Source organism: Oncorhynchus kisutch, linkage group LG26 (assembly GCF_002021735.2).
Source record: "Oncorhynchus kisutch isolate 150728-3 linkage group LG26, Okis_V2, whole genome shotgun sequence".
NCBI lineage: Eukaryota > Metazoa > Chordata > Actinopteri > Salmoniformes > Salmonidae > Oncorhynchus > Oncorhynchus kisutch.
This window is the reverse complement of record NC_034199.2, coordinates 11,614,928-11,637,948: the sequence shown is the minus strand read 5'-3', so window position 1 is coordinate 11,637,948 and position 23,021 is coordinate 11,614,928. Positions and strand designations below refer to the sequence as shown.

General features: G+C 39.3%; 2 protein-coding genes across 3 annotated transcripts in view; one reads left to right on the top strand and one right to left on the bottom strand.

The window, feature by feature from the left end:
- Positions 1-7,034, bottom strand: part of LOC109870627 (glycerol-3-phosphate dehydrogenase, mitochondrial) — a 41,513-nt gene extending 34,479 nt beyond the window's left edge. For both annotated transcript variants that reach the window (XM_020461184.2, XM_031806131.1), the window contains exons 1-2: positions 6,913-7,034; positions 480-586 (exon numbers count right to left, since the gene is read on the bottom strand). In XM_020461184.2, coding sequence (XP_020316773.1) covers positions 480-581 — 102 coding nt within the window. In that variant the 5' untranslated portion in view covers positions 582-586; positions 6,913-7,034. The remainder of the gene's footprint in view (positions 1-479; positions 587-6,912) is intronic.
- Positions 7,035-10,175: 3,141 nt separating this feature from the next.
- Positions 10,176-15,638, top strand: LOC109871056 (nuclear receptor subfamily 4 group A member 2). The gene is made up of 8 exons (XM_020461844.2): positions 10,176-10,390; positions 10,980-11,084; positions 11,326-12,197; positions 12,756-12,885; positions 13,052-13,215; positions 13,604-13,806; positions 13,968-14,146; positions 14,260-15,638. Exons 3-8 carry the CDS (start codon positions 11,328-11,330, stop codon positions 14,514-14,516), a joined length of 1,803 nt encoding a protein of 600 aa, XP_020317433.1. The 5' UTR covers positions 10,176-10,390; positions 10,980-11,084; positions 11,326-11,327; the 3' UTR covers positions 14,517-15,638.
- Positions 15,639-23,021: the final 7,383 nt, after the last annotated feature.

Sequence of the window (23,021 nt, the reverse complement as noted above, 5' to 3'; positions counted from 1 at the left end):
TCTTTATGATGGATTTAGGAAAAAAGAAAGCAGGCATTTTCTGTGGGGGAAAAAAACTCAGACCCTACCAAGGAATAAAAAACAATAAATCACATGCTAATTTATTACAATCTCCCTACTACCCCACCCCATTTCAAAATATTGTCCATCTAGATGAATGGCAAAATCTGCGTGCTACATGCATATATGTTAAGCTAGGATGGTAAAGTACAATAAAAGAGCATTACACCAAACAAAAATGAAGTAAAGTAGTCTATTAGGAGGGAAGGGATTAACCTGCCCAAACCATCTGCTGATAACTGGGCCTAATCTACACATAAACGTTTTAATACATCAAGAAATTGAGATCCACAAGGACAAACATTACCAAGGTCACCAAAAAGTAAGCTGATTTCTGCACATACAGTATTTGACCTGGCTGACATGCAGTCTTCAAGTTTCACTGTAGCATCTCAACAACGTGAACGCTAGAGGCTCACCTGTCTTTTCCTGTATTCGGTCAGCTGTGTAAGGCCATAAAAGGCTACCAAGCCTCCACTTGCTACGGCAGCAGTTCCTTTGACTGCCTTTCGGATCGCCATGCCTCCTGTAAGACAAAATACAACTGGAACTGAGAAAAACACACGATAGTCATGATAGTAATCATGACTAGTCATGATAGTCATGATACTAATCTGCATTTGAAAGCAGTTGGTATTAACATACCCCTTCATTTTTTGCTTGTTCAGTTTGTTCAAAGTTCAGGAAGTTGCTCTCAAGGGCGTTAGTGTTGTGTTGGCTAATGTAACCTGACTAACAGTGGTGGTTTGGTGTGTGACTTTTTCCTGAAACCATCAATCTCCACCAGAGCCTAGCCCAGGGATAATCAACTAGATTCAGCCACGGGCCAATTTTTTCTTGAGTGAAGGGTCAGTGAGACAGAACATAATTGCAAATATTTGGAGACTGCAAATTGACTGCAAAAGCCCAAACAGATATACAGTTGAAGTCAGAAGTTTACATACACTTATGTTGGAGTCATTAAAACTCGTTTTCAACCACTCCACAAATGTCTTGTTCACAAACTATACATTTGGCAAGTCGGTTAGGACATCTACTTTGTGCATGACACAAGTAATTTTTCCAACAATTGTTTACAGACAGATTATTTCACTTATAATTCACAGTATCACAATTCCAGTGGGTCAGAAGTTGACATACACTAAGTTGACTGTGCCTTTAAATAGCTTGGAAAATTCATGGCTTTAGAAGCTTCTGATCATTTGAGTCAATTGGAGGTGCACCTGTGGATGTATTTCAAGGCCTACCTTCAAACTCAGTGCCTCTTTGCTTGACATAATGGGAAAATCAAAAGAAATTAGCAAAGACCTCAGAAAAAAAATTGTAGACCTCCACAAGTCTGGTTCATCCTTGGGAGCAATTTCCAAATGCCTGAAGGTACCACGTTCATCTGTACAAACAATAGTACGCAAGTATAAACACCATGGGACCAGGCAGCCATCATACCGCTCAGGAAGGAGACGCGTTCCGACTCCTAGAAATGAATGTACATTGGTGCGAAATGTGCAAATCAATCCCAGAACAACAGCAAAGGACCTTGTGAAGATGCTGGAGGAAACAGGTACAAAAGTATCTATATCCACAGTAAAACGAGTCCTATATCGACATAACCTGAAAGGCCGCTCAGCAAGGAAGAAGCCACTGATCCAAAACCGCCATAAAAAAGCCAGACAAGGTTTGCAACTGTACATGAGGACAAAGATAGTACTTTTTGGAGAAATGTCCTCTGGTCTGATGAAACAAAAATAGAACTGTTTGGCCATAATGACCCTCGTTATGTCTGGAGGAAAAATGGGGAAGCTTGCAAGCTGAAGAACACCATCCCAACCGTGAAGCACGGGGGTGGCAGCATCATGTTGTGGGGGTGCTTAGCTGCAAGAGGGACTGGTGCACTTCACAAAATAGATGACATCACGAGGAGGGAAAATTATGTGGATATATTGAAGCAACATATCAATACATCAGTTAGGAAGTTAACTATTGGTCGCAAATGGGTCTTCCAAATGGACAATGACCCCAAGCATACTTCCAAAGTTGTGTCAAAATGGCTTAAGGACAACAAAGTCAAGGTATTTGAGTGGCCATCAAAAAGCCCTGACCTCAATCCTATAGAACTTTTGTGGGCAGAACTGAAAAAGCATGTACGAGCAAGGAGGCCTACAAACCTGACTCAGTGACACCAGCTCTGTCTAGAAGAATGGGCCAAAATTCACCCAACTTATTGTGGGAAACTTGTGGAAGGCTACCTGAAACAATTGACCTAAGTTAAACCATTTAAAGGCAATGCTACACTCAATTAGTATTTGGTATGTAAACTTCTGACCCACTGGGATGTGATGAAAGAAATAAAAGCTGAAATAAATCATTCTCTCTACTATTATTCTGACATTTCACATTAGTAAAATAAAGTGGTGATCCTAACTGACCTAAAACAGGGAATTTTTACTTGGAATAAATGTCAGGAATTGTGAAAAACTGATTTTAAATGTATTTGGCTAAGGTGTATGTAAACTTCCAACTTCAACTGTATTTGAGTAAAACATAATACTTTCAAACCTTGCTTACATTTCTGTATGATCACATACACTGAGTGTACAAAACATTAGGAACACCTGCTCTTTCCGTGACATAGACTGACCAGGTGAATACAGGTGAAAGCTATGATCCCTTGTTCATGTCACTTGTTAAATCCACTTCAATCGGTGTAGATGAAGGGGAGGAGACAGTTTAAAGAACGATTTTTAAGCCTTGAGACAATTGGATAATGTCTGTGCCATTCAGAGGGTAAATGGGCAGGACAAAAGCATTAAGTAACTTTGAACGGGGTATGGTAATAGGTGCCAGGAGCACCGGTTTGTGTCAAGATCTGCAACGCTGCTGGGTTTTTCATGCTCAACAGTTTCCCGTGTGTTTCAAGAATGGTCCACCACCCAAAGGACATCCAGCCAACTAGACACAACTGTGGGAAATAATGGGCCAGCATCCCTGTGGAACGCTTTTAACACCTTGTAGAGTCCATTGTTTTGTATACTCAGTGTATATCTAAATTATGCGTGGGAATACTTTGGAACATATTTTTTTTAATAACTTGGAGCTGATTTGCTCGTGTTTTTAAGGTATTTTATGTCCAAAAATTAAAAAAATATTATTGTATTTTGCTCAGGAAACTTGGGTGGCCAAGTACAGTTGGGGAAACCTGGCCTAGCCTATTAAACTGTTGCCAGGATAGCCACATCATCAGCACCACAAGTTGGAGCACAGGCACAAGGCGAGAAAATACTGCCATCCAACTGCTTAAGGAGAAAGCCATGCAGTTTATACAAAACTTGAGCCAATTCCCTCATCCATTCCAGGAGACTTTAGAAGGACTGAAATGGAATCACAGCAAATTATGAAGCAAAGATGGAATAACAGTAAACAGTGGCAAGTGGCTCAGTCAGAGACAATGTTGCCTCATGGTTTTCTCTATTTCTGGTTCAAATATGGATCAATTAGAATGAGTTCATTGAATAATAGAAAGGTGATTTAAGACAGAGTAAGACAAAATCGCATCTAACAAAAACCTATCTGAATACAAGTAGATAAACTGGCCTAAAACATGCTAGACCTAAATTCATACAAAGCGTAACAATGAGATTTAGGCTAGGCCTAACTTTGCCTGTTTGGATCCCCTTGTCTTCCACGATGATTAGGCAAGCTAGATTAATCATCAAAACAAGCTTGGTTTCCCTGATTTTCACTCGAGCACAATCCAACAGGCAATTGATTGTGGCATCAAGGCCACCTGCAGCTTCAAAATATATTTTGAGAAAGAAAAAAAAGGGGGGGGGGGGGGGGAAACACCCCAACTAGGAAATATTGGCCCACGACATGAATATGCAGGCACTCAATACCAGCAGTGTCATTACTAATGTTGCTGCCAATTACAGAGCATGTCATGACACTGTGATTCATGAATATTCATCACTGACTGATATAAAGGCAGTACTATGCAAAGGCCTCTATCCCCATTTTACTGTCGCAATGTGAATGGTGAACGGGTACCTCCATCATACCATGGCGGCGCCTTCCAGCTGCAAGACAAGCTGTTCCATAAGGCATTGCTAGTTAACAGTATGTTATATAAAGGTGTATTAAAGTGATGAAGTGCTCCCTGGCTCTAAAGAGTAGGCATTAAAGCATATTAAGTAGACATTTAAGCTTGTAAAATGGGAATGTAGAAATGGAAAAAAGACATAGGGCAATGGAATGCCTTCAGGGTGAGACTGCTGGGAAAGTTGAGATTCCATCCAGTCAATGTCATGAGGTTGGTCAGTTCTATCAACAAATAAATCAAATAGCCTACTGTGGCAACTTGTTATCCCCTGAGGTACTAAACTAGCCTAAATCCATGTATCAGTATGCAACCTAATCCGTTATCCTAGTTAACAATGAGTGACCTGAAACATTGCATCGTAGTAACAAAGGCAGATACTGGGTAATACTGCCAGTGATTGTTATTACATCAATAGGTTACCTGGGTCAATCCACAAAAAGAGTGCCTTTTGCATTCCTGTAGAAATGGTGCACCAATATTGAATTTATACGTATGTTATATTAAATGAAGTGCCCTTTAATATAGAATAAAGATTTGCTAAAGTGCCAAATTCAGCCCCCCCCCCCCCAGTGCACCCTCTGACTTCTAGGGATATTTTAACCCACTTTAATGCCAACATTTCTCCATGTTTTCACCATCATTGTAAATAAAGCCCTAGTTATTTTGTTGTTTTGACAAAGTCCTTTTTGAAGATAATTATTTGTTTAAATGTGATTAGTGATTCATTTTCATATGTCGCTTATTTTGAGGTCAACCCTGTTACGTGAACAGAACTCTCGTTTTAAAATGGAGAAACTATTCCTCTTTAAATATTTTTTTTCAAAAGAAAGCCTGAACAAAGCAGGAAAACTGGTTCTACTCTTTTTGGCAATTTTCTGGTGCTTTGTGGTGGAAAATTGAGTGGGTCGAGCTTAACCCATCAACCCTGTTACCCATAGATAGGGCTACAGGCTAGAGATGTTTTAACGTTAAACATTTTGGGGGGTGAAGTTTGCATTAAATTGCCCCACCCTGTTGCACACAACAAGCTTCCATTCCCCCTGTTATGGTCAAACACTTAAAGAGAGACTGAATGCACCAATTCCGCATGTTTCTCTGTTGCTCATTAAGAAAAAAACTGATTTCAGTCTTGGTGGTGTGGTTCGATGTGGCAGTTACTGATGTTTGTCCCCCATGAGACACCATAGGGAAAAAGGCAGTATTACTTCCTCAAAATAGTCCGAATGATTCTAAGATAACTCAAGAAATGTGTAGTTAATGTTTACATTTTTAAAGAGGTTGTAGAAGCGCAATTTTACATTCGTAAAATAGACTAGTAAATGCCTATTAAAGCAAACTGAAGACAATAAACAACTTATCTGATAGAAAGTGTTTATTTTGTCAAAACTGACCACAAATTGTAAATAGGATAATGTTGTTCATAAAGTCAGTCTCGTCCAAAGTTTTGTAGGTGAGTTCATCATGACTTACTTGAGGGTTGGATTTTGATTTCGACAATGCTCACTTGCCCAGTACCCACTAAAACAGGATAAACAGCTGTGGTGATTGCCTCTATCCAATCCTACCACAGAACATACAGATAACAGGACACACCAGCCCATCAGCACAGTGGATCTGACTTTGTTTAAATAAAGTAAAACAAGTTGCATTTTTTTTACGACCACAAATTGTAAATAGGATAATGTTGTTCATAAAGTCAGTCTCGCACCAATATTGAATTTATATGTAGCTAAGGTGTTCGTAAAAAAAATTAAACTTGTTTTACTTTATTTAAACAAAGTCAGATCCACTGTGCTGATGGGCTGGTGTGTCCTGTTATCTGTGTGTTCTGTGGTAGGATTGGATAGAGGCAATCACCACAGCTGTTTATCCTGTTTTAGTGGGTACTGGGCAAGTGAGCATTGTCGAAATCAAAATCCAACCCTCAAGTAAGTCATGATGAACTCACCTACAAAACTTTGGACGAGACTGACTTTATGAACAACATTATCCTATTTACAATTTGTGGTCAGTTTTGACAAAATAAACACTTTCTATCAGATAAGTTGTTTATTGTCTTCAGTTTGCTTTAATAGGCATTTACTAGTCTATTTTTATTTAACCCCTTGGGATGGGAAATTTGTTTTTTTATTAAGTGGAACTTGCTCTTTATGACTGAATGTTACAATTAGGTGAAATCAAACCAAGTTACAATTCTCAAATGTGAATGACCCACCTACTCATGAGTTGCATGAGCAAGTTGCAACTTGTGTACTGTAGCCAAAAACAACCTGACCTGTGTATCATTCTGGGTGGACTGGACATCCATGCATGTTCATATCAGCTAGTAAATGTAGGCCTGCTACTGAGAAGCAATCATTATCATCATGATCAATTTAGCTAGCTTTGGTCCACGAATAGTGGCTGGTTAATTAGGCTACTAGCTAGCTAGCCATAATAAACAAATGGTTTATTTAGGTAGCTATTATTTAACACTGACATGGTTGTTATGACAGGGCAGGGCAGTTGCTGTATCTAGGCTACTTGAGTAGTATTTCTACTCTAGTGAATGCAGTCTCCCTAGCTAACGTTAGATCGAGCTAAATGCCATGACATCTTGACCGACATAAGTCGTCACCTCGTAGCCTAAATGTTACTTAGCTGAGCTGGCTACGGTAGCCAGAGTTAGCAAGAGAAAAGCACAGGCTCAGAATGCATGCAAAATAAGATGGCTCGGAATCTGTGGGTGCATTCTGACATGCATGCCGGGGACTTACAGTTCTTCCGATGTCTCTGGCAGCTATCAACTTGCACAGACCCCCGGATCAATGACTGCAGAGCGTGAAAACAACAACTTGACAGTCAGGTAGGCGTCTGGTTGCTAGCAACAACCTCTTGGCAGTCGAACCAGGAAGTAGATTAATATGATGAACAGCACAGTAAACCAATCAAAATAGAGATAAGAGAGTCTTGTCCAATCATGATCAAGCCTATTTTATCTTGGAGCTAAACTGCGCAACCCTTGCCTGTGATCTATTTGTGGCAGAGGCCGGTTTAGCAGATGCTGACCTTGTCAGGGCTAGAATGCCCTGTCCATAACAATGATGCATATAAACCCTGTATAGATAATGCTATGTTTTGGCCATGGAGCAGATTTGAAGCCTCTGGTCGGCCATATTGGCACTCCTCAGAAAAGCAGTCCTCATAGGAATGAATGGAATTCTACATTATTTCATTTGAATGTTTCAAGGACAAAATTACATGTATTTAAGTGTGTTTGTTGTTGTAGTGGGTTAAGGTACATATAATTAGAATTCAAGAAAAAATGTTTGTATATATTTTTTTCATTATTTATTTTCGTGTTTAATTTAAAAGTTTGCATTAAAGTGTCTGTAATAGAATAAAGGTGGCAAAAACAAATGTACACGTTAGTAAATACATTTGTATAATTTCTAAATATTTTATACAAAGGTAGGGGAATGCCAAGATGGTGGCACAGTGGCTTCAAAACAGCGCCCCCTGTAAGTCCTCTAGTGTATATATAAACTATTGGTCCATAAGCATTCATGATGGTTCTTGGACAGCACTTATTTCAGCACCTTGGACAGATCACCTTTTTTTTTTACTGTCTATGACAACACATCTTTTTCAGCACCATGGACAGTAAAAATGTTTTTATAGTCAGTCCATGGACAGAACACATGCACGCACACGCCCACACATGTACGCACACACACACACACACACACACACACACACACACACACACGCCCACAAACACACACACACAAACACACTGCACAATTATCATCTAAAGAGTCCTAATATCCTGCCGGGCCAATAAAATACAGAGTGCATTACACACACGCACGGAAACACACACACACACATTTGACCTTGATTAGCAATGTCATTTTGAATTCCATCTACCACATATACAAATATTTTTGGGGAAATATCTTTGCTCTGATTTGATTATACATTATTAGCTCCCCACGTCCAAATGATTGTCAATTTATTGTGCATATAAATGAGGTGCTTTGTTATTCCACAGTAAAATGGGCAATTAAACTGCTAATTGTATTTCCATTCTAAACTTTAATTGGTAAATGGATAACAGTAGATTAAGGAATAGCAGTAGGCTCAGACTTTCAGGATAAAGTTGTTGGACTTTATTACTCATCCTTGTTAGGCCAATAAAATGTGATTGTTGTTATATGCTAATTCACTAAGTTGCCTTTGGTAAACGAGTCAAATGAGTCCTTGATGTAAAAAGAAATGACAATGCGTATGGGAGTATCTGTATGTATAGGCAAAACCTGAAATGCTCCCATTTTGTATGGTCACTAGTGGACCTATAGGATGCCAAGCCTATGACAATTTGAGAAACTTTGCAATTGACTCACCATACAAGAACACCTGTAATTCACTTGTAACTGATGCGCCTTAGGCCAAGAACAAAGATTGGAGGTCTTTTTTAAATTCTGTTTTGAACACACACTTATGGCCGTCTACTTTTTCAGAGGGTAGATTGACTGAGAGGTAGAGACCATCCAGTTTTGCCAAGCACTTAATGCAAATGCAACACTGTTTCAAAACTATTGATCTGATGAACCTAGTCTCATTCAGGATCTAGGCCTAGGCTAACAACTCCTCAAATTCCACTGAGCAAGTATAGCTAAGTCCGCATTTACAAAACACTAGATTTTCCATGTCTGTATGGTAGATTGTTATACGCTCCTGAAGTGTTATGCTGTAGCATTAGTTCATTCAAATCAAAGATAAATATGGATTGGATGATCTATGGATGATGAACAATAGTGTCCTCTAGAGGTGAGTGCAACCATGAAGTGTTGTTAGGGTTCTCTCCCCAACGTCCACTATGTTATGACTACATGGGACAGAGCTCACTGATCATGGACTATGTGTGTTCATAATTCCACGGAAATATGGACTTAAGTGAGCAAATAGGCAAGTATTAGACCATTGAATTGTTGGCTTAGGCCAAATCATTTGTCTTCCAATGCTGCATAAATTTGTCCCAGGATATTCATACCCAATCATTAGCCTCTGTGGCAGATCCATGCTTTTAAAATAAACAGTCATGGGAAAAAAGTGAGTAAGCCTATAATGGATACACGTGCAGGTGTAAGCTAAAGACCAGTAATATTGTTACAATACAATAACAATACGGCCAGGACTATTTCTGGAGGTCTGTTGACTGCGTCAAAGCCTGCGTTGTCTGCGTCACTCTCCATTCTGTGCTCTCACTATCGCGTTTCCCTTCCTCGATCAAATTGGCTCAGCCAGAAGAACTGACTCTACACACTAAATAATGAGCCCTGCCCACCCCATAGTCTGCTCAAGAGCAGCAGAGAACATGACTGACGGCATGTGAAACAACTAGGCCACACGCCCACGCGATTATGAGGTCTAAATTTGGAGTCCAATTGAAATCTACTAGTTGATTTTAAAGATAGACAGGGATAATATTGACCCACCGTCCATTATTTAACCAAACAAAGTTGTGAACCACTCTGATTATGACATGCCTGGATAAACAAATCACAGCCAATGAAACATTATTCAATGTTGAGCAAATATTCCACTCGTCAAAAACGGCCTATATTATAGACTACTGTGGTTAAGACTGACATACTCACACATTGCAACAGAGCTTTACCCGTCAAAATCGTGTAAACCTATGTGGCCTGCTGTGCGTCTTTCCTAGGCTATTTGAACACCTTGCTGCTGCTGCTTCGAAACACGTAAGATGAGACACCTGGTAGAGGCTGAGAATGACGCTCATTCTAAACACAATTGCACAGTTAAGCTTTACTTGAATATAAATATTCAAATGTTTAAATAACGCGGTTTCCAATACTTTTTATGGTTATAATCAATAAAAGAGAGTAGTCCCAGGTACACATGTACACAGACTATGCAACGGACTCATCATGTTGGCTGGACCATGTTCCAAAAGGGATTGGTGCATGTCACTGGCGACGCAGATGACGTTGATATTTGAAACACGTGGGCTGTGGTGCGGAGAGCTCACATAAACAAAGGCACATTGGCAGACCCGGTAGTCGAAGGTTGTATCGCGCGCAGTGCTCTGAGGAAGTCATACAGATTGCTTGGTTGGTATTGTAGGCTGTACTGTCGCTCACGCTTTGGAGCTTTTTACAGAATTGAAAAGCACTATCTACATGCTTTATGCATGGATTGACAACCACGATTCTGACGTGAAAGAAGGTAGGTTGATTTATTTGAATAAGTGGTATGTTTTTTTTAATACGCGTTATGTGTTGTGACATCTTACTTCTTTTTAAAAATTTATTGGGAGTCATCAGACCAGTTTTACTGTAACAGTTTATTTCTCACGTATTGTGTCATGTTGAGAATTGTTACTTTGCACATTGGGAGTGGTACTTACGGGTTGAGAATTGTTACATTTTACAATGAATGTGCAACATTACTTTGGAAAGGAGACGTGGAGAAAGTCATCGACGTCAATGCCGTGGAGGGTGGATGTTCAGCGACATTTAAACTTCTAATTTCTTCATTCAAAATGTCATGCGTGTGTATAGACTATAACAGGCAACTACGAAGCAGCGTGTGATTTTAAAGCTCATCCATATGGTCTTATAATTGACCTTTTGTCATTTAGGCTATATTGTAGGGCAGGCTGTGAGGCAAATATAAGTAAAAGCATAGTGAAAGTGTCGGAAAATTGTGCTTATTAATTGCCTAACTTGTTTCTCGTGAATTGTTGGAGCATTGACTTATCTGATGGCATTGCGTTTTCTAGATGAATATAAGTTAAATGTATCTATTTCATTAGGGGACGATTCCAGAAAAGAGACACTTTCTTGAATCCTGACCCCATACTCCTCCAGACAACATTATCAATTTCAAGTGTCACCGAAAAACAGTCTCAAGACTAAAGGTAGGAAAGCTTATTATACAGTCTATAATAAAAAATAATAAAAAAGATTATGAATAAATCTCATGAAGTTCACTGTTCCCGATCGCCCGTTTAAAACATGCGACTAAATAAGTTATCTGAACATCAGATCCGGATCAGAATTTTTTACAATACTTGTTATTTTGTAGATTATATGGAATGTCTATACTTTGTAGCTTGCAAATGGGTTTGAACATGAACATGTTGCCACTTTCGTTTTCAGCCATGCCCTGCGTTCAGGCTCAGTATGGGTCATCACCGCAAGGAGCCAGTCCCGCTTCTCAGAGCTACAGCTACCACACCGCTGGAGAATACAGCTGCGACTTCTTAACACCTGAGTTTGTTAAGTTTAGTATGGACCTGACCAACACTGAGATCACAGCTACTACTTCTCTCCCTAGTTTCAGCACGTTCATGGACAACTATAGCACCAGTTACGACGTTAAACCGCCCTGTCTATATCAAATGCCGCATTCTGGAGAGCAGTCCTCCATCAAAGTCGAGGACGTCCAGATGCACAGCTATCATCAGCAGAGCCATTTGCCAGCTCAGTCGGAAGAGATGATGGCCCACTCCGGCTCTATGTACTTCAAACCCTCCTCGCCTCATGCCCCAACCACACCAAACTTCCAGGTTCAGCCCAATCACATGTGGGAGGACCCTGGGTCCCTCCACAGTTTCCACCAGAACTATGTGGCAGCGACCTCTCATATGATAGAGCAGCGCAAAAACCCGGTGTCAAGGCTGTCACTATTCTCCTTCAAACAGTCCCCTCCTGGTACCCCTGTGTCGAGTTGCCAGATGCGATTCGATGGCCCACTGCATGTCTCCATGAACCACGACAACCCAGGAGCACACCGAGGCTTAGACAGCCAGAGCTTCGCGGTACCCAGTGCTCTAAGGAAACAGGCCGGGTTAGCCTTTCCTCACTCCCTTCAGCTCGGCCATGGACACCAGTTGATGGACAGCCAAGTTCATTCGCCCCCGTCCCGAGGGTCACCATCAAACGAGGGTCTGTGCGCAGTGTGTGGGGACAACGCCGCTTGCCAACATTATGGAGTGAGAACCTGCGAGGGTTGCAAAGGATTTTTTAAGGTGGGCGTTCGCTGATTGTGAATTATGTAGCTTAATTCAATTATTACAATTATTCATTGTATTATCAGTCCTGTTAATTTTAGCATTGTTATTTTCATAATCCCCTTGTTATTAGTGGTGGGACTAAGCCTAGTAAACAATTATGACAACTGTAATAACTTGTGGATATCACTTTCATCACGTCATTAAAAACTGTCAGTGTTGTGAGGTCTTTTTGTGAAATTACGGTCTTGTCTGGACAAGGAAGTGCAATATTCCCCATGGTAAAATTGAATGGTCACTTTATTTCCAACCCCCGATTAAATAGCCTAATCTTACATATTTAATTAGAGGTCGTCTCAGAGGGCCGTAAAAATATGAATGCCCACGGATTTTTGTTTTTACTGAATGTCTACCTCTCCGGTTCCTCACATATATAATTGCCCAAAACGGGAAGGATGGATGTTCTGTTACAATATCAATTATCCCCCATAGCGCAGCTGAATGTATGCCAACGGTGTATTCATTTTACATGTGCTGATGTCCATGCTTAAAACCCTGTTGTATTTTTCTTTGCAGCGCACTGTTCAGAAAAATGCTAAATATGTGTGTTTAGCGAACAAAAATTGTCCTGTCGATAAACGCCGAAGAAACCGTTGCCAGTACTGCCGTTTCCAGAAGTGCATGGTTGTCGGAATGGTCAAAGAGGGTAAGAACATATTGTGGTCACTTTGATTGTTTGTGTCCGTGCATGGCCATAAAACACCTGCGGTCCTGCGCGTAAAGTTTGCGCGTAAAGCAAGTTTAACCTTTTACGCACAACAATCAAAGTTAAATACAAGTCTATATTTTCTCTTGTCTTCCTCTCAACACAGTTGTCCGGACTGCTAATCTAAAAGGCCGAAGAGGCCGTCTTCCCTCCAAACCTAAAAGTCCCCAAGACCCCTCACCACCCTCGCCACCTGTCAGTCTCATAAGTGCCCTTGTTAGGGCTCATGTCGATTCCAACCCGTCCATGTCTGGCTTGGACTACTCAAGAGTGAGTTTACCATTTAATTCCCTTTAACAAATTGTGTATGAACATAAACACCGTGCTGCTAATTTATAATATTATTAGAGTAAAAATACAGCCTTTGTACAAAGCAGTGCATGTCTGGATGTATTTGATCGTGTTTGGATGTGCATTTGCCACACAATGTATCGACTTCAAATGTTTTGTGCAAGACAGGTCTGCATTCTAAACTTTGTCAGTCTTTTAAGGTGGCATATTTTACTTAAGTAAATTACTTTGAAACGGAGAACTCAATAAAAAGAAGACATTAATGTAATAGTAAAAAAAGCACTCCCCTCCTAGAAATAGGCTTTGCAATTTCACGGGTAATATATTTTAAAGGACCTCATTAAGCCCTGTTGAAATTAAATTCCAGTTTCAGGCTAACCCTGACTACCAAATGAGTGGAGACGACACCCAGCACATCCAGCAGTTCTATGATCTCCTGACGGGTTCCATGGAGATTATCCGAGGTTGGGCGGAGAAGATCCCTGGGTTTTCTGATCTTCCGAAGCAGGATCAAGATCTCCTTTTCGAATCAGCCTTCCTGGAACTTTTTGTTCTGCGGCTGGCATACAGGTAAGCCTCTTCTTAATTATGAAATAACCTCGACTATAATAAAGATCAGCCCCCTTCAAGCTCCGCTGCTTTGGCTTTTATTAGCTATCCAATAATTAGGAGCCTCTTAAATCCCTATTTATTGCTCAAGGTAATTAATGACACTTTGTTATTAATTGCAGGTCCAACCCAGTGGAAGGCAAACTCATTTTTTGCAATGGGGTGGTCTTACACAGGCTGCAGTGTGTCCGAGGATTTGGGGAATGGATAGACTCGATTGTGGAGTTTTCCTCTAACCTGCAGAGCATGAACATCGACATATCAGCATTCTCCTGCATCGCCGCTCTTGCCATGGTAACAGGTGCGCAAATAGGATATACTTGAATTGAATCACTCTCTCAAATGTTACACTGTTTAAATGCATTTCTTATATTCACGTTTTGGTAATTATGTTTTATTATTTTCACATTACAGAGAGGCATGGGCTTAAGGAACCCAAAAGGGTTGAAGAACTTCAAAACAAGATAGTGAACTGCCTTAAAGACCAAGTGACATTCAATGGCGGAGGTTTGAATCGTCCGAACTACTTGTCAAAACTTTTGGGAAAGCTCCCTGAACTTCGCACCCTATGTACACAAGGTCTGCAACGTATCTTCTACTTAAAACTCGAAGACTTGGTTCCTCCGCCAGCAATAATTGACAAACTTTTCCTCGACACTCTACCTTTTTAAATAGACGTTAAAACGGACTTTTGACGAGACCTCAAAGAACTTCCACAGACTCTGTTTGAGTCAGCCTAACAGATTTGAAAGATTTTATCTCTGAATATTTGCAAGCTCCATATTACAATCAAGGATCCACGAAATTGATATAAAGAAGAGTGAGAAAATTGGGTTCAGAAAACCTACTGATCTTCGATTTTTTTAAATGTAATTGCCAGAAATGTTGTGAGTAGCCCATGATCGACCCCACACCGGGGAAAGTCTCCAAGGCTTCTCTTGACTTAATGTGGATAATTTTCGACCAAGTGAAACACTTTCTTGCAATTCTTATTCCTTATTGTTGACTAACCATCTGCTCCATTGATAACGCATACTGAGATGTAATATATTCCATTTATATATACACATATATGATAGATTATGTGATGCGTCCAAAGCGTCAATTTATAACACTTGTAAAAAGTTTGTTAATGACAAAATTTCATTTGACTTTTATGACTTGTGCCTATATGTGTTTCTGTCAGGATCCCAGAGGTGCGAAAGTATTTCGAAAAGACAACGCATGTTGTAGGTTTTTATAGGCACTGGCTGTCGAGGAGACATGTCTATATTATACATTATATACTGGACACTATGTAGTCTGCTAGATTTTATAAAGATTCGTAGTACTGGCACACCTTTTATGTATGACGCATATGTGAAATAGTATCTCCATCTGCATAGATAAAGAGGGATCCATGGTGTTTGTAAAACTGTCAGACATTCCTTGTTTGTATGTGTTGTAAGTATTGTTGCTGTTGAATATAAACGTTTATATATTTATTATTTTATTGCCAAAAGCGACGTTAAGCATGGAGCATTTTTAAATGATTTCAAACCTTCATAATTCATGCTGAGCACGTTGTCTATGTTTTATGTCTTATAGACGTTTAGATTGTTATAATTTTACACATTTGAAAATGAAAAATTCGTCCTATATAAAATATAATTAAGTGTGCGGTACGTCCTTTGCCTTCATGGTGTATTTGAGTAGGGTATTGCAATGCATTCGGTGCCGAATTCCAAACGTTTAGAGAGAAAGAGATATTTAATGTTTACAAATAAATCTTTTAAATCATTTTTCTTCCGAAACAATTTCTCTTAACTGATTTTTCTTTACAAATGCAGGTGCATCTAAATGAAATTATTTAATTCAAAATTAACTGAGTGAAATATTGCTTGCTTTCCTGTAGGCATAAATATAGATTTTACGTTTTGATTAAATTCTTTCTCGGTAGCTCTATGCTGTATGGAATATTTTCAGTTTGTTCAAGCTCAGTAGAAATGAGGTGTTACTAATTAGGCTCTGATTACAGTGAATGTTTGATTACAGTGAAATAACTTACAATTTACATGAATGCAAAAACAAAAATCGTTGATTAAAAATAGATAACCCTCAGAAATGGGCATGCTTGCTTGAAAGGTAGGCTATATGGTTTACACTCTAAGAAAAAAAGGTTCTGGATAGAACCAAAAAGGTTTCTATGCTTGCTTCATATATGGCACCCCTTAATGTTATATAAATAAGATAATTGGTTTCCTAAAGAACCCAATATGGAACCCAAGGAGTATTTTTGGTTCCGATTTTGGTTCAGTGTAGAATAACCCCCGGGGATCTGATCAAATAACCCTACATAAGGGTTTATATAGAACCTTTAGGGGTGCCATATATGAAGCAAGCAATATAACCCTTTTTAGTTCTATACTGAACCTTTTTTTCTAAGAGCGTAGGCTAGTGTTTCATTGAGGTCGGAGACTTTATTTGGATTCGTTTTGCAAGAAAATTGGGAACTCACACTAGCAGTTTTCTAAAAGAAGGCTGAACAGTCTTGGACTCAAAATAATTGGACAAAACGTTTACATTGTTTTTTCATTTCTCATATGGCGACTGGCCTGCTATTCCAAAAGACCAACAAGTGGGGACATTGAAATATCAAGAGAAGTTAAAGTGGCATGCTGATATAGCGTCAATGCTCATCATACTTTCAAATATGAAATGAATAGAATAAGTGACAGCCGAGAACATAATACGAGATTTCCCAGTCTTTATTTATGCAACCACTTCTTACAATTTGGAACTCGGAAAAGATTATCCAGAAAGACGGGTAGACTAGGCTGCTATGAAGTAAAACAGTTCTAAAACAGTTGGATGGACGTCACATTTAGCATAATTTCTGACAGTTTGGGATTTTCGACAAACAGTTCTGTAAAAAAAACAACAACTACAAAACAGTAGTCCTAAATCGGATTTATTGTGTACAAAATAATGGACAATGTAATTTAAAAAATAAGCGCTTTTTTTGGAACGAAGTTAACAGACAAGCATAGTCAATACTTTGGATTTATAGCGTATAGATTTAGGAAAATAACTAAATAAAGAATCCTTATTTCAATTGCACCAGTCTCAATCATTTTCATATACATGATGACTATATAATTACTGAAAATATACATTTAAGTTTAAGCTTTTAGTAGAGTATTGCTTGGCCTACGCGATGTCAGAGGTGCGTAACCTTCAGCATTGAAATAGGTCTGTCATTTGTGAACTCAGACGTTTTGTGAAGTTGTTCTGGTTATCAGTTGTTCCAGACGTGTGCAAACAAACATCAGAGCAGTACGCCGGTACAGACTTAGACTCAAAATAATATGTCAAACAAGAAATTGCTCAAATTGAAAAGCGATAGCATCAAGTTAATTCATTAGGGTATTGGGTCGTTGCAAGAACATATTTCCTTTTGGGTCACTTTGATATTTTAAGTAGTAATTGTGCACCAAAAATGAATTGCCATTTACTATAGACCACATGGAGGATTCAATCAATCAGATTTTTTATATGACTAAAGACTCCATGCACCCTCTGTGAATTCTAGGAGTATTTTAACCCACTTAACCCCAACATTTCTCTAAGTTTTCACCATCATTGTAAAGCCCTAGATATTTTGTTGCTTTGACAGAGTATTTAAAAAAATATATACATATTTATCATGTGATTAGTGATTAATTTATGTATGTCCCTCATTTTAAGGTCAACCCTTTTATGTGAAATGAACTCTCGATTTAATATGGTGAAACAATTCCTTTATAAATGTTATTTTGAAAAGAAACATTGAACATCTATCAGTCAAATCATAGTGTAAAAGCAGGGGAGCTGGTTCTACCATTTTTGGCAATTTTCTAGTGTTTTGTGGTGGGAAACTGAGCAGATGGAGCATAACATGTCAACCCTGTTACCCATTGATAGACAGCTAATAATTGTTTTATTAATTATATTTGTTGTTGTGAAGCGTGCATTCAATTGACCCTTCGCTAAGCCCCGCCCCAAAAGTTTGGGCAACTAATCGCAGCTCTCCAGTTGATAGCAACAGTTTGTCGAGTCTCATACATGCTCACGTTAGAAACAAACGAAAGCCTGTCGGGGCAAGAGGGAAAAACTGAGTTTTCTTCAAAAAATACATTGTTTAAATGGCAAAATAATTTAACATTGCACCAGAGGTACTTGCTACTGTGATTTCTGAAAGGCAGAGCTTGTTGGAGTATTTTTCTCTCTGTCTCATTGACCACCAAACGTTGCTAACGCTAGCGAGCCACATACATTGTTTTATCGATATGTATGTTAGCTAGCTATATTCGTCACGTTATTAATACAACTCCCATCCCATTAGTATATAATTTGGGAGCACTAGTTAGCTCCCAAGTGTCCAGTAGCTTTGACTGCATTCTGACTTCATTGGCTAGCTACACGACAAACATAATTTTACCAGGTGGTTCCTGTCAAGCAATTTTAATGACAGTCTACCACAACATATCAAAAAGTTTCCTGATTAGCAAGGGGTCGTCTGTTTAATTTCATTGTGCATTAAAAACACCGTTTGAGATCATTGTAAGGGGATTTGAGTGGAGAAAAAGGCTTCCCAGGAAAATAACAAGGCGGGAGCCTTGACAAGGGTCAATTCCCCATTCAACCACTGGCGAAATGACCTCAATGTGTTTCTAATACACAAATAAATTAAACACAGACTACTGCTTGCTAGTCACGAAACTCTTGGTTATGTTGTGGTGGACTGTTATTACAATTGCTTCGCGGGAACCTAGTAAAATTATGTTTGAAGTGTAGCTAGCCACTGAATTGCTCTAAATTCAATGTCAGCATGCAGTCATATCTAGAACCACTTTTGGAACTAACTAGCACTCTCAAATTGTTTCCTGATGTCGACAGCAGATGGGAGTTCAATTCATACCATTGCTAGCTAACATACAGTACCAGTCAAAAGTTTGGACACACCTATTCATTCAAAGGTTTTTCTTTATTTGTTTGACTATTTTCTACATTGTAGAATAATAGTAATGACATCAAAACTATGAAATAACACATATGGAATCATGTAGTAACCAAAAAAGTGTTAAACAAATCAAATATATTTTATATTCTTGAAAGTAACCACCCTTTGCCTTGATGAAAGCTTTGCACACTCTTGACATTCTCTCAACCAGCTTCACCTGGAATGCTTTTCCAACAGTCTTGAAGGAGTTCCCACATATGCTGAGGACTTGTTGGCTGAGCACTTGTTCCTTCACTCTGCGGTCCAACTCAGCCCAAACCATCTAATTTGGGTTGAGGTGTGGTGATTGTGGAGGCCTGGTCATCTGATGCAGCACTCCATCACTCCAAATAGCCCATGCACAGGCTGGAGGTGTGTTGGGTCATTGTCCCATTGAAAAACAAATGATAGTCCCACTAAGCACAGCAGGGTAGCCTGGGGTGGCAGGGTAGCCTAGTGGTTAGCGTGTTGGACTAGTAACCGGAAGGTTACAAGTTCAAATCCCTGAGCTGACAAGGTACAAATCTGTCCTTCTGCCCCTGAACAGGCAGTTAACCCACTGTTCCTAGGCCGTCATTGTAAATAAGAATTTGTTCTAGTTAAATAAAGGTTAAAACAATTTTTTTTCAAAAGCACAAACCAGATTGGATGGACTATCACTGCAGAATGCTGTGGTAACCATGCTAGTCAAGTATGTCTTGAATTCTAAACAAATAACTGACATGTTCACTAGTAAAGCACCCCAACACCATCACACCTCCTCCTCCATATGTCACGGTGGGAATTACACATGCGAAGATTATCCATTCACCGACTCTGCGTCTCACAAAGACACAGCGGTTGGAACCAATCATGTCAAATTTGGACTCATCAGACCAAAGGACAGATTTCCACCGGTCTATGTCCATTGCTCGCGTTTCTTGGCCCAAGCAAGTCTCTTCTTCTTATTGGTGTCCTTTAGTAGTGGTTTCTTTTCATGCAGCCTGATTCACACAGTCTCCTCTGAATTTGGATTTGTTTAAAAAAAATAGGTTACTGCATGATTCTATATGTTATTGCTGTCTTCACTATTATTCTACAATGTAGAAAATAGTACAAATAAAGAGAAACCCTGGAATGAGTAGGTGTTTTGACTGGTACTATACATATATTAAGTGGCTAGCTAGCTAGCGTTAGCAACGTTTGGTGGCAAAATGAGACTGACAGCTAGCTAAGCAGCTGAGCAGCTAGCAAACAATGTAACAAAAACCTCCATCAAGGAATCACAGTAGCAAGTACTCCTGGTGCAGTGTTGAATTATTTGGCCATTTAAACATGTATTTTTTGAAGAAAACTCAGTTTTGCCATAGCCCTCACTGGCTTTCATGTGTTTTAAACATGAGCTTGTCCAAGGTGTCAGACTTGATGACCGTTGCTATCCATTGGAGCGCTGTGACTGATTGCCCAAAATTCTGTGGCGGGGCTTAAAGAAGAGTTGTCACCCCATGTTGCACACAACAAGCTTCCATTCTCCCAGTCATAAGAGGATTTATTATGACTGATTTAAGATGAAATCATCAACCCTGTTATGGTCAATCCCGTTACTTTAGGCCTATGTGGCGCTAAAGTCGTTTTTTTAATTTAACCTCTTGAGATGGGAAAACATATTTTTAATGAAGTTGAACATGCTCTTTATGACAGAATTAGAAAATTAGGTGAAATCAAACATATCTTTTTTTATACACTTCTCAAAAGATACCGAATTGTTGGAACGACTGACACTATTACTCTGAACAAAAACAAGTTGTTTTTGAAAGCAGCTTTGCCGCAACATAGCACAAAATCAAATCAAATCAAATCAAATGTATTTATATAGCCCTCCGTACATCAGCTGATATCTCAAAGTGCTGTACAGAAAACCAGCCTAAAACCCCAAACAGCAAGCAATGCAGGTGCAGGTGTAGAAGCAAGCAATGCAGGTGTAGAAGCACGGTGGCTACAAAACACAATGCCCACTACAAAACGAATGTCGTGCTCTTAGGCAAGTTTTGAGTTAAGTACTAGGAGTTGTATTATAAAGCATCTTTACAGCCAACCAATATTTGCTATTCGTAGCTACAGTTTAAGTCAGAAGTTTACATACATCTTAGCCAACTACATTTAAACTTTTTTACAATTTCTGACATTTAATCCTAGTAAAAATTCCTTGTTTTATGTCAGTTAGGATCAGCACTTTACTTTAAGAATGTGAAATGTCAGAAAAATAGTAGAGAGAACAATTTATTTCAGCTTTTATTTCTTTCATCACATTCCCAGTGGGTCTGAAGTTTACATACACTCAATTAGTATTTGGTAGCATTGCCTTTACATTGTTTAACTTGGGCCAAATGTTTCGGGTAGTCTTGCACATGCTTCCCACAATAAGTTGGGTGAATTTTGTCCCATTCCTCCTGACAGAGATGGTGTAACTGAGTCAGGTTTGTAGGCCTCCTTGCTCACACACGCTTTTCAGTTCTGCCCACAAATTTTCTATAGGATTGAGGTCCGGGCTTTGTGATGGCCACTCCAATACCTTGACTTTGCTGTCCTTAAGCCATTTTGCCACAACTTTGGAAATATGCTTGGGGTCATTGCCCATTTGGAAAACCCATTTGCGACCAAGCTTTACCTTCCTGACTGATGTCTTGAGATGTTGCTTCAATATATTCACATAATTTGCCGCCCCCATGATGCCATCTATTTTGTGAAATGCACCAGTCCCTCCTGTAGCAAAGCACCCCCACAACATGATGCTGCCACCCCCGTGCTTCACAGTTGGGATGGTGTCTTTGGCTTGCAAGCCTCCCCCTTTTTCCTCCAAACATAACAATGGTCATTATGGCCAAACAGTTCTATTTTTGTTTCATCAGACCAGAGGACATTTCTCCAAAAAGTATGATCTTTGTCCCCACGTGCAGTTGCAAACCGTAGTCTGGCTTTTTTATGGTGCTTTTGGAGCAGTGGCTTCTTCCTTGCTGAGCTGCTTTTCAGGTTATGTCGATATAGGACTTGTTTTACTGTGAATATAGATACTTTTGTTCCTGTTTCCTCCAGCATCTTCACAAGGTCCTTTGCTGTTGTTCTGGGATTGACATTTAAGAAAAGGTGACATATATTGTAGTCATTTAATAACACTTTGAATCGATGTAATGAGGGTATTTCAATTGTCATGCCACGTTTTGTGATATCAGATGGCTATTTGACAAATGCGTGTCTCATCAAGTAAATACAGTATGTTTTAGACCTATGTAATAGTATTCCCCCAGGGAATGCAACTGGCAATTTGTGACTGGTAGCCTATGTCGAAGTCTTCCTAAGGTTTTTCCTTCAGTCTGCCTCGTAGCCACCAACACATCACAGCATCTCAACATGCACTAAATCTGTAGTTCTTATATTTGCATCTCTTTATTGTTTTCGTTTGCACACACTGCATTATATATATCGACATACACATAGCCTAGACATTGTCACATAAAAGTAGATAGACATAGAATATTTTTCTGAGACTATGTTCATCATTGTAAAGCTACATTATAGTTGCAATTAAGAAACTACAGGCAAATACCCAAACAGGCAATAGCTTTGGTTGCGTATGATTTTTTAAACTGTCATTGCTGGTCACATCACTCTCCCGTAAAAGAGAAGTGATGTGAGCCTTCGAGGCTATGTCTGGGACTTATCCACAATGATACAAGAATTATCACATGATCAACACTGGCAGCAGTATAGCTCCTCTTGAAAGTTCTTAGCAGAAGGCTATATATTGTCGAAATAATTACATCTTTACTGCATAGTACTAATTCCAAGACAAATTGGGATTACATTCAGAACCGGTCTGGTGACATTTAGCAGATCTGTTGAAAGGGGTGCTTTGCAATGTCACAAGTTCATTTCTGTTGATTCCAACTACAGTTTGGTTAGGAGATGTCTGTCTCTGCACAATGAAACAGACACTAACACTTTTGACAGTGGCTGTGCATACACATACATGTAAGGGGATTTTAGTCCCATTTTACAGCTTAATTACCAGCATACTTAACATCAATACAAGGGTGTTTGACTGTACATTCCTCCATAAAAAAGGCCAACCTTGTCCCTTGATAAAGACGAGCAAAAAAGACTGTATAAACTAAATTAT